The sequence below is a fragment of the Centruroides sculpturatus genome, unplaced genomic scaffold (genome assembly GCF_000671375.1).
Source record: "Centruroides sculpturatus isolate CEXI.00-Female unplaced genomic scaffold, Cexi_2.0 scaffold54, whole genome shotgun sequence".
In the NCBI taxonomy this organism is placed as follows: Eukaryota; Metazoa; Arthropoda; class Arachnida; order Scorpiones; family Buthidae; genus Centruroides; species Centruroides sculpturatus.
The window spans coordinates 1,246,902-1,258,152 of record NW_019384340.1 but is presented as its reverse complement, the minus strand read 5'-3'; the positions used below and the strand labels follow the sequence as shown (position 1 = coordinate 1,258,152).

Here is an 11,251-nt window from a genome sequence, read left to right as displayed (position 1 = left end):
CTTTATTGTTCGCACAGGGGGCTACAGTTTGGGGGGATCGCCACATTTTCACCTAATCTTACCATTGGGACTTTGTAACAGAGCTGTAGAGCATATTGATAGGAACAAAAAAGTCAAAGGAACCGTGCTTCATGGAAATTTGTAAACAATGCCCACTAGGGGGCGTCCCGGGCTACTAGTTTAATAATAATTTAAAAGTCTATAGGCCTATATAAAAGCTAGCAGATTAGCCCAACGTAGGTCAGTTAAAACATCAACAGCAAACATTAAATATATAGATTACTCGGCTACAATATACAGTTTAATCAAACACACCAAAAATAAAGCGAAAAAAGCACTGAAAAGATACAAGCGTAACGCGAGTACGAGAGGGACTTGGACATATAACGGATTGTGTTTATGCTTCGAACAGATTTTTTTCATTGGGCACTTAGTTCGAACTACGAGACGAATTTTTATCGAATTTTGCGTTCGAACTCTGAAGAGTTCGAAATTAGTCATTCGAAGTACGAGCTATTATTGTGTAGTGTACATTTAACACAGTTTCATGTATTGAACACGACAAATTTATATTTTCTGACAGCTGATGGCCTGGGTAGGTAATAGAATACGATGCAACACATGGGGGATATGCCAAAAGTAGGATGCTTTTCGGGAAAATTTTTTATGAAAAACTGGCCCGTATTTAGATGTTAGACAAACTAAGAAAACCCGGTAAAAATCACTTTATTAGCCCGTTAGTCAGGCGCGAACTCGCGACTATCAGTTTCATCACGTGGTTTTATCCATTCGGTTACTGGTAGGTGTGGGAGACCTTAGATCGAATCCGGGCGAAAATTCACGAAGTTTTTATAAGCGATCTGTCTCGGATATGTTCGGGTTCTTTCCTATAAAAACTTCTTATAATTCTAATTAAATATTCAGCATAGAATCGAAGTATATGATCATAATAACCGAACTAAAGCGCTACATATTCCAGGCTGAAGGTTATCAATTGACAGACCGTGATCCGCCTACGCAGACGGCTGGATGGCCGAGCGGTCAAGGTGGCAACCTACCGCTCTGGGGGACCCGGGATCGAATTCGAACCGGTCAAGGAATCCCCAGGAAATTTTCGGGGGTTGATCCGTTCGGATATGTCGGGCCCCGTCCCTCACCACCCGGTCGCCCAATTGGGGGATAGCCGAACCCATAATGGGCCTGCTATAAGAGGCCCTCTTAGTGCCCACAGGGCGGAAAAAGTAAAAAAGAAAAAAAAATAATATGGCATCTTAGCGTTGAGAGAAATAGAATTTCGATAAGTAGAAGAAAGTGTTTAAATATATGAACATTTTATTATTATAATTTTAATCAGATAATTATTCTTATATTTGTTCAAAATTGTTTTTGTTAAATCATTTTACTATTGATAATCTCATAGGATAAAATATATGAATTTTATTTAAAGGAATGAGTATTTAAAAATAAATTTTTATTGCATATTATAATTATATAATTATTAAAATATAAATATTTTAGTGATTAAATGTTTACTTATAATTTATTTAGACTTTGGGCGAATATGACGAATCCGACGTATAGTAACCACGTGACAAACACGTGTAGTTGTTTCGAGGTTTGTTTTGACCTTGTATTTACGATGTTTTCCGCACGTTTTATGCAGAAATTTGATCGGAAGAGCATTTTACTATTTTCAGAGATAAGTTTATTTCGTTTAGAGCGGTGTATGAATTATTCGGTAATGCAGTATATATAAATTATATGCATATATACCAGTATAAACACTTGTAATAATAATTTGTTGTTAGAATCTATATGATTTTGATTATTTTTCAGCTAAACGTTGCTCCAGTTATTACGGTCCTGCTTATATGAAAACAAAATTAAAAGCTTTAAAGAAGAAAACAGAATTACAGAAAATAGAGGAGATTCGTAAGAAAAGCAGAGGAGGAAACAGAAGTTTTCCTATTATTCAGTGCAAGAGGTCGGAATTTAAACACGCCACAAAACAACAAAAGAAAATTATACATAAAAAGGGTAGGGTTTTTTCTCGGTAATAATCAAAATAGGTTAAGAGGGACTCCAAGTCCAAAATGCATTTTGAAAACAAGTAAAACGGCAAAACCGTATTTGGGACAAGATTATGTCTCGGAGACTCAGTAATAAGCGGAGTCACTTTGACGCTCGAGGCCGGTCTCGTGGTCATTCTCCAATCTTCTTTGGTATCGCTGCTTTTGGGCGCGATTGTTCAAACTTCGCCAACCATGACCACGTGGTCGTCCACGATGCATTTTTTATTTCATCGAAAATGCATCGTGGAAGACCAATTAACCAAGGATGTTTTAGATATTGAAAGTACCTGTACTAATTATCGCCTATATTTCATTACTAATTCAGCTTATTCTCATTTCAACCTGATTAAAAATTAGTGTTTTCATTACTCCCCAGCAGACATTACACAAACAACGAAAAAGTAATATTTAAAGGATCGAATTCTATAACAACTCGGCTCGAAATTATTCCTTTTTAACCTAGGAAAGGTAAGTTTTGTTTTTATATTTTCAGCACTTTTTGGTATTCAAATTTAAACTGATGTTTCTTCGTCAGTAGAGATATAAATATGATAGAATATATAAAAAATCCAAGCAGTAAAGATATGCGTCGATATCTTAGAAGAATGTTACAGAATGTCATTATGACGGGAATCCCTCAAATCGTCACAGANTATACTTAGTCTGTGGAAAACATTATGTGTAAAACTTGATAAAATTTTCACATATTAAGATTCAAGGCAACACCAATTTTGTGGTAGTTTGTTCATTTTCAGAAACTAAACCCCGATTGCTATAACTTCTGTACAGGATAGTAGCCTAAACTTGATTTAAAATCGCGCATAATTTTACAGCGCTTATGGAATCCGTTTAACTTACAAACGTTTACGGCCTGCCTCGGGTTTTATTAAAATACGAACTTCCGAAATACCTATGGTTCCTATTAACGTAGATGTGCGATTTAAATATAACAATTGTGAAATTTAACATGTTATAGATAGTGTGAAATTTTGTTCTTTGTGGAAGCTTGCTTTAAAGTTTTTACCTCACATTTTGTTTGAATAACATCAAGTTGTTTACTGATAAAAAGCATATAGGGAATATTATTTTTTATGAGTGTTGAAAAGGATATAACGCAGTACAAACAGTAAAAAAAATGTAATGTGTAGACGAAGATACTACTAAACTTCGAAAATGTCAAATGTGGTTTAGAAAGTTCCGTTTGAAAAATTTTAAACTAAAGGATACAAAACGTAAGGGAAACCTAAAAAATGTCGACGAAGGAAAATTGCAGGAAGAAATTGTTAAAAATTGACGAATAACACATAATACAGTATGTATATTCAAACACAACAAAAATAAAGCGTAAAAAGCACTGAAAAGATACAAGCGTAACGCGAGTACGAGAGGGACTTGGACACATAACGGATTGTGTTTATGCTTCGAACAGATTTTTTTTAATTGGGCACTTAGTTCGAACTACGAGACGAATTTTTATCGAATTCTGAGTTCGAACTCTGAAGCGTTCGAACTTAGTCATTCGAAGTACGAGATACCATTGGGTACATTTAACACAGTTTCATGTATTGAACACGACAAATTTATATTTTCTGACAGCTGATGGCCTGGGTAGGTAATAGAATACGATGCAACACATGGGGGATTTGCCAAGGGTAAGATGCTTTTCGAGAAAGTTTTTTTTATGAAAAACTGGCCCGTATTTAGACAAACGAAGAAAACCCGGTAAAAATCACTTTATTAGCCCGTTAGTCAGGCGCGAACTCGCGACTATCAGTTTCATCACGCGGTTTTATCCATTCGATTACTGGTAGGTGTGGGAGACCTTAGATCGAATCCGGGCAAAACTTTACGAAGTTTTTATAAGCGATCTGTCTCGGATATGTCTGGGTTCTTCCATATAAAAACTTCTTATAATTCTATTTAAATATTTAGCATAGAATCGAAGTATATGATCATAATAACCGAACTAAAGCGCTACATATTCCAGGCTGAAGGTCATCAAATGACAAACCGTCATCAAACGGCAGACGGCTGGATGGCCGAGCGGTCAAGGTGGCAACCTACCGCTCTGGGGAACCCGGGATCGAATCCGGACGCGTCAAGGAATGTCAGGCCCCGTCCCTCACCACCCGTTCGCCCCGTTGGGGGCTAGCCTGCTATAAGAGGCCATCTTAGTACCCACAGGTCAGAAATGTGAGGTTCTGGACAGGTCCGAACCCTCACTGAAATTCGCGGAAAATAATTGTTTTAGAAGAAAATAATATAGTAGTTAGAAATAGATTTTTATGATATGAAAACGCGACGCTAACTTTTGAACAATAGAAGAATGTAAGTCCGACCATTTCCGGTTGGAGATCGAATTAAACTTCGNTTCTTCTAGGGCATTACAAGTTTGTTCAAACTGTGTATACCCTACTTTAACCGAATCTATTTTGGCTTCCCAACGAGTTTTACATAATGGTTTAAGAGTAATGTTTAAATGGTTTTTTAGAATTTCCCATCTCTTTGTAGATGCAGAAAATAAGCAATATGAACGTTGCAATATCCCCAAAAAGTTTTTACAATATGTTTTTCTGGAAGCGGAATCACGAATTAATAAATTAAAAGAGTGTGATAGGCAAGACACATATATTGCATGAGGGATTAGCAATTATTCTAGATTGTACACCTTTATATTTCCCTTTCATGTTGCTACCGTTGTCGTATCCCTGCCCTCTACAATTCATATCTAAATCAAACTCACTTAATGTTTTCAATAGAGTTTTTGCTAGTCCTTCTCCAGTCACATCAGTTGCTTCAATAAACCCTATAAATAACTCATTTATAATTAATCTTTTCTCTTCAAAATTTACATACCTAATAATAATTGAAGTTTGTTCCTTATGAGAAATATCAGAAAAATCAGATTTTATTCACTCTCGGATACAACTGACTGGGGTGACGACTACACAAGAACTCACTCAGACATTCGAAAAGTATGTAGGAATTTCTACCTTTGACCTGACACTTAGATCAAGTTACAACAGATCAGTTGTAACAGTTCTCTTTGATTCTTAGAACGGCTAATCCTACCCAGCGACAATAACGGTCACCAGAAAGTTCCAGAAATAAGACAGACAAAAAGAGATAGAAGAAATTATAAAATAAACATTAAAACTACGACTATATACAAATATACATATAATTTTATATGGCCGATGGCCACAGTATTATTTTCATTTCTTAACGCGGGCTATATGGTATTGAGATTTTTTTCTAAAAAGTCCAATTTAGGTGGGGATTCTCGGGAGTTCCCCGAATCAAATAACAAAAACTAAACACTCGCATCATCAAGAATTAGTTTGAAGATTGTCGAAATTCAGATATCTACAGTAATAATGTTTACGATAAAATGTACTTTTCGTCATACTGACAACGATAGGAATATTGTCAAGTTTTCATGTGCAAGAGTACATTATTTTAGTTCTTGATAATGTTGGGGCCCCTCAATCGCGAGGCTCTGGTGCATAGCATCCGCCGCACACCCCCGATGGCCGGCCCTGACCACGTGACAAACACGTGTAGTTGTTTCGAGGTTTGTTTTGACCTTGTATTTACGATGTTTTCCGCACGTTTTATGCAGAAATTTGATCGGAAGAGCATTTTACTATTTTCAGAGATAAGTTTATTTCGTTTAGAGCGGTGTATGAATTATTCGGTAATGCAGTATATATAAATTATATGCATATATACCAGTATAAACACTTGTAATAATAATTTGTTGTTAGAATCTATATGATTTTGATTATTTTTCAGCTAAACGTTGCTCCAGTTATTACGGTCCTGCTTATATGAAAACAAAATTAAAAGCTTTAAAGAAGAAAACAGAATTACAGAAAATAGAGGAGATTCGTAAGAAAAGCAGAGGAGGAAACAGAAGTTTTCCTATTATTCAGTGCAAGAGGTCGGAATTTAAACACGCCACATAACAACAAAAGAAAATTATACATAAAAAGGGTAGGGTTTTTTCTCGGTAATAATCAAAATAGGTTAAGAGGGACTCCAAGTCCAAAATGCATTTTGAAAACAAGTAAAACGGCAAAACCGTATTTGGGACAAGATTATGTCTCGGAGACTCAGTAATAAGCGGAGTCACTTTGACGCTCGAGGCCGGTCTCGTGGTCATTCTCCAATCTTCTTTGGTATCGCTGCTTTTGGGCGCGATTGTTCAAACTTCGCCAACCATGACCACGTGGTCGTCCACGATGCATTTTTTATTTCATCGAAAATGCATCGTGGAAGACCAATTAACCAAGGATGTTTTAGATATTGAAAGTACCTGTACTAATTATCGCCTATATTTCATTACTAATTCAGCTTATTCTCATTTCAACCTGATTAAAAATTAGTGTTTTCATTACTCCCCAGCAGACATTACACAAACAACGAAAAAGTAATATTTAAAGGATCGAATTCTATAACAACTCGGCTCGAAATTATTCCTTTTTAACCTAGGAAAGGTAAGTTTTGTTTTTATATTTTCAGCACTTTTTGGTATTCAAATTTAAACTGATGTTTCTTCGTCAGTAGAGATATAAATATGATAGAATATATAAAAAATCCAAGCAGTAAAGATATGCGTCGATATCTTAGAAGAATGTTACAGAATGTCATTATGACGGGAATCCCTCAAATCGTCACAGAACCAAATACCAAAAGGAAAATATTTAAGTTGTTCGTTTTTTTCGGTGCTTTATTTGGATTTTTCTTCCAATTGACTCAATTCCTGTTATTATATTTCACATGTCCGACCAATTTAGAAGCTTCGATTAAATTTATGGACGTGAAAGATCTCCCGAAACCGATAATTACAATTTGTGACCCCAACGGGTGAGTAGGATTTTTAATTCGCACTTTATTACTATTCAAGTTCTAGGTCTCTTCGTTTAGGTAATGTTGATCAAAATTTAATATTATTAATTAATATTAATATTAAAACCTTAATTAATATTATTAATTAAGGTTTTAAAAGACCGATACTAAAATTAGTTCTAGTTTTAGTATTGGTCTATAAATAGTTCTAATATTTTTACTTCTGTGTTTACTTGTTAATAATATTTTTGTCATCTGATTATGACAGTACAGTACATTGTCATTCGAATATTTCTGTTAATTTTTTTTGTATACAGTAAAATTTGCTGATCTGACCATTGAACGGACCGGCTGAAAGTGGTCGTCTTACACAGGGGTTCAGATTAGCAGGTTTTACTATATTCAACTAGAACCATTCGTTCCCTCGCATCACGGGCATTTTTGGCCTGAAAAAAAGAAGCTCCTCGTAGCGGCTACTGGAAAGACGTGTGCATCGCAAAAGTCGCTTTTTTGTCGTATTAATCCTGTACAGCGGATTGTATTTAATATCTCTATTCATAAATAAGAATGTTTTTTTTTATTTAATCTCTATTCACTCCTAGGCCGTTCCACCAATTGCTACGAAACTCGGCAATTACGTTCAAATTCTTATAACTTAGATCATGTGCTACATCCCATCTCAAAATATCGATTGCATTTGTATGACGTTATGACGAATTATTGCGACAATAATATAGCGCGAAATAGATGCGCCATTACGCCATTACTACGATAGGTTGCGCATACCACTCGCTTGTGTAGTGTTTTGCTTCCGTACCTCATACTTTTCCTGTCGTGCCGGTTATGTATTTACCTCTGTTCGGGGGGAGCTTTTTGAATCGAAATAACGTGACTCGCGGTGCAAATCGGAAGTTCGCACATAGTTAATCTAGTTCTTTTTATATTACAATTTTCACACCTGTTCTCGACTTTCAGGTAGCTCACTCCGTTCTCGAGATTTCGGAAGGACGAGACAAACGGACGACAGTGGGAATTTAAAAGTCTACAGTTTTTCAAATTGCAGCTCGATAAGTACCCTCCGGTAAATACCCTCCGATATTTACTGGATAAATACCCTCCGGTGGAGTTTTCTGGCTTTTCTTCGCGTTACTAACACTTAAATTGAAAAGCTTTACTAGAGGTCTTTCAGGGATGCATCCTCCTTGACAGATCGCTTAGGGACTTTTTCGTGTGGAGTAAGCTTTGTTTATTCAACGTGGTTTCATCAGGTGTTTTACGGCAGTGGTCCCCAACCCCCGGGCCGCGGACCGGTTCCGGTCCGTGGATCAAATGGTACCGGGCCGCCAAGGAACATCAAATTACAGTACTGGTATTTCCATTTTATTTACTATGGTGTATTTCTCTCGGGTTTGTGCGACTTTTAATGGACGACGGAACAACGGTATAAACTGGACATAAGAAACACACTTCGGGTGTCATTGTCTCCTATTACCCCCAGATGGAACCGTCTTGTTGCAAAGAAACAAGCTCAGGGTTCTCATTGATTTAACGTTCTAGTGAGTTAAAATGTTAAATCATATTATATTCATTTTTTGGTGTAACTATATTTTATTTTGAAGGCATGTTTAAATACAATTAAAATTATTAAATTAAATCAATCTAAAATATAAACAATCAACGTCCCCCCTCAGTGGGACGCGGTAAAATATCAAACGTTGACCGGTCCGCGGCGATAAAAAGGTTGGGGACCGCTGTTTTACGGGATCATTTAATAGCAATTATTTTTGCATTTTTACAAGAGTTTTTTATCTTAGCAAGTCTTACATCAAGTGTTTCGGAAGTGAAACTTAGCAACTCAAATCACGACCTATTCAACAACGGATCACTTTTCAAATATTAATAGTAGACCGGTATTAATTAGCAATCGTTGACCAGGAGGTACTCTCTTTCAGGAGGAGGTCAACTACTATTTTTGATCGATTTAATCATTCTCTTTGGCATTGGAACAGGAACATTACATAATACGAGGGTACAGGCCACAAAATGTTTTAAACGATTTTCGAGTGCCGAGTTTAGATATTTGGTCGGTGGTTTTGCGAAATTTGATTGGTTGGCAGTGTGGCCGCCAGCGCCAGAGATCCTGAACACTGTCTGGCAACACTTGCCAAGATCACGAACTCTGTCTGGCAACACTTGCCAACAAGAGTGGCTGGCAACGTCAAAAAAAGAAAAGGCGCGAAAGTTCATTGGATTTTGTCCTGGTGTTGCCCGAGGATGTCTGTGACAGTTCTAACCTTTTCTAATAAAGTTCTTTTTTGTTACTGTTCGTGTTTGCTTGCTTAATGTTAGATCTAAACATCAGTAGGATTGAATGACAAAGCAGATTACCGTTTGATATTCGACTGCGAATGGCACACTTTCTTAGTATTAACATTGGGAAAAATATATCTTAAAATATTTATAGTACGATATTTTCGATTGGTGTCTACTCGACCAATGAATTGCACCATTCCGTACCATTCGGGTATCGCGATAAACGTAATAACGATAGGCCAAAATAATTAAACTCTTTACGTGGTTTTCGTTTTAATATTTTTTATATTAGCTTATTTGATTTATATAACGACAATGATTATCTTACGTAAGGGTTTATCGCACCGAGTGACCAATCTAACACATTTTACATTAAACATGTTTTATTTCCCTACTTTACACAATTCAAAGACATTTTAAAACGTGATTGATTGTTTAATCGGTGTGATAAATTATTACGTAATATAATCTTTTCTTGTTATATAGATCAAGTACTATAATATAGATAACTAGACTGATACCGATGACTAGACTGTAAGGGCCGATTGCAGAGACAGCGTTTAGAGGGCAACCGCGGTTTACAGATCGGGTAGACCGCTGTTCAGAAAAATTTTCATTGCAGAGACGGCGTTTGTCCCCTGCCACAGTGTAGACAGCGATTAGAAACAAGTTATTTGACCTACTTTCTAGACTCCCTCGATAGCAGGTTTAGAGATCATTTTACTCGAGTAGAAGTCGCCATTTACCTTTGTTCTTGGTCGTGTTAAAATGGATATTTTTAATTTAATCAATCTTACAAACAGGACAAATGAAGAACATCATTCATCTCGACAGTTACGAAGAGAGAGGGTAATGCGAGGTCGGAATAATCCTATAGAAATTTATTCCGAAGACGAATTGTCTAAGGATAACTTTCCAGGAATAATTGGAGCAATTGATTGCACTCATATTCCTATCCAGTGTCCTGACAGCAGTAAAGCTCAACTTTTTTATAATAGAAAATCCTATTATTCTATTAACTGCCAGGTGAGAATTATTTACATACAATATCATCTTTACTTAAATATTGTGATTTACTTATGCAGAGTGAGTGTACCTCAATTACAATTTTATTTTATTGTTCTCAACAAACATTTTTGTGGAGAACAATAAAATGTAACAAACTGTAATTTATTGTAGCTTAAATAACTTTTAAATATACAATGGCCTATATATTTTTCTAACATTTTAAATTGTTATGCCTTGTTATGAAACAGTTATATTCTTGAGTATTTCTTTGACATATGAAATTAAAAATATCAAATAATATCTTTGATACCTCAAACTGATAACTTTAATGAAAATATATAATTGATGCATGTTTAAATGTATACTTCAGGTAATCTGTGATGGAAAGATGAAAATTAGAAACATTGTTGCTCGGTGGCCCGGTTCAACACATGATAGCAGAATTTTTTGTAATAGTAGCATTAAAGAAAAACTACAAGGATATTGTAATGGATATCTGGTTGGTGGCAGTGGCTATCCTTGTTTGCCATATTTAATGACCCCATTTCTGCATCCACAAAATCATGCCGAAAGACGGTATAACAAAGGTCATTCACGAGCAAGAAATATCGTCGAGAGATTATTTGGGGTCTGGAAAAGACGATTTCCACGCATTGGAAGTTGTCTAAGAACTAAATTAGACAACACACTAAACATGATAATAGCCACTGCAATTCTACACAATTGGGCCATTGAATTTAAAGAGTAGGAGTTTCTTACTGAGCATTCAAATGAAGAAACAGAGGAAGAAACTTCAAGAATGAATGAGCAATCTGGATCAGGATCTGCTCTTCGAAGATCTATTGTACTGCAACATTTCAGTTAAATGAAACAGTACTTTAGGACTTTCACAAAAGGTCCTTTTCAGGACCATACAATTTTGATAAAGAGTGAGCCTATCATAGACAAAATAATTCTCTTTTTATTCATTTTAAATAAAAATATTACTTAACATAACCTATGTAACA

At 35.8% G+C, this 11,251-nt stretch overlaps 1 protein-coding gene across 1 annotated transcript; it reads left to right on the top strand.

Moving 5' to 3' along the window:
* The first annotated feature begins 10,004 nt into the window (after nucleotides 1-10,004).
* On the top strand, nucleotides 10,005-10,992 carry LOC111634252 (putative nuclease HARBI1). The gene is made up of 2 exons (XM_023378989.1): nucleotides 10,005-10,262; nucleotides 10,615-10,992. The coding sequence occupies exons 1-2, from the start codon at nucleotides 10,005-10,007 to the stop codon at nucleotides 10,990-10,992; spliced, it is 636 nt and encodes a 211-aa protein (XP_023234757.1).
* Nucleotides 10,993-11,251: the final 259 nt, after the last annotated feature.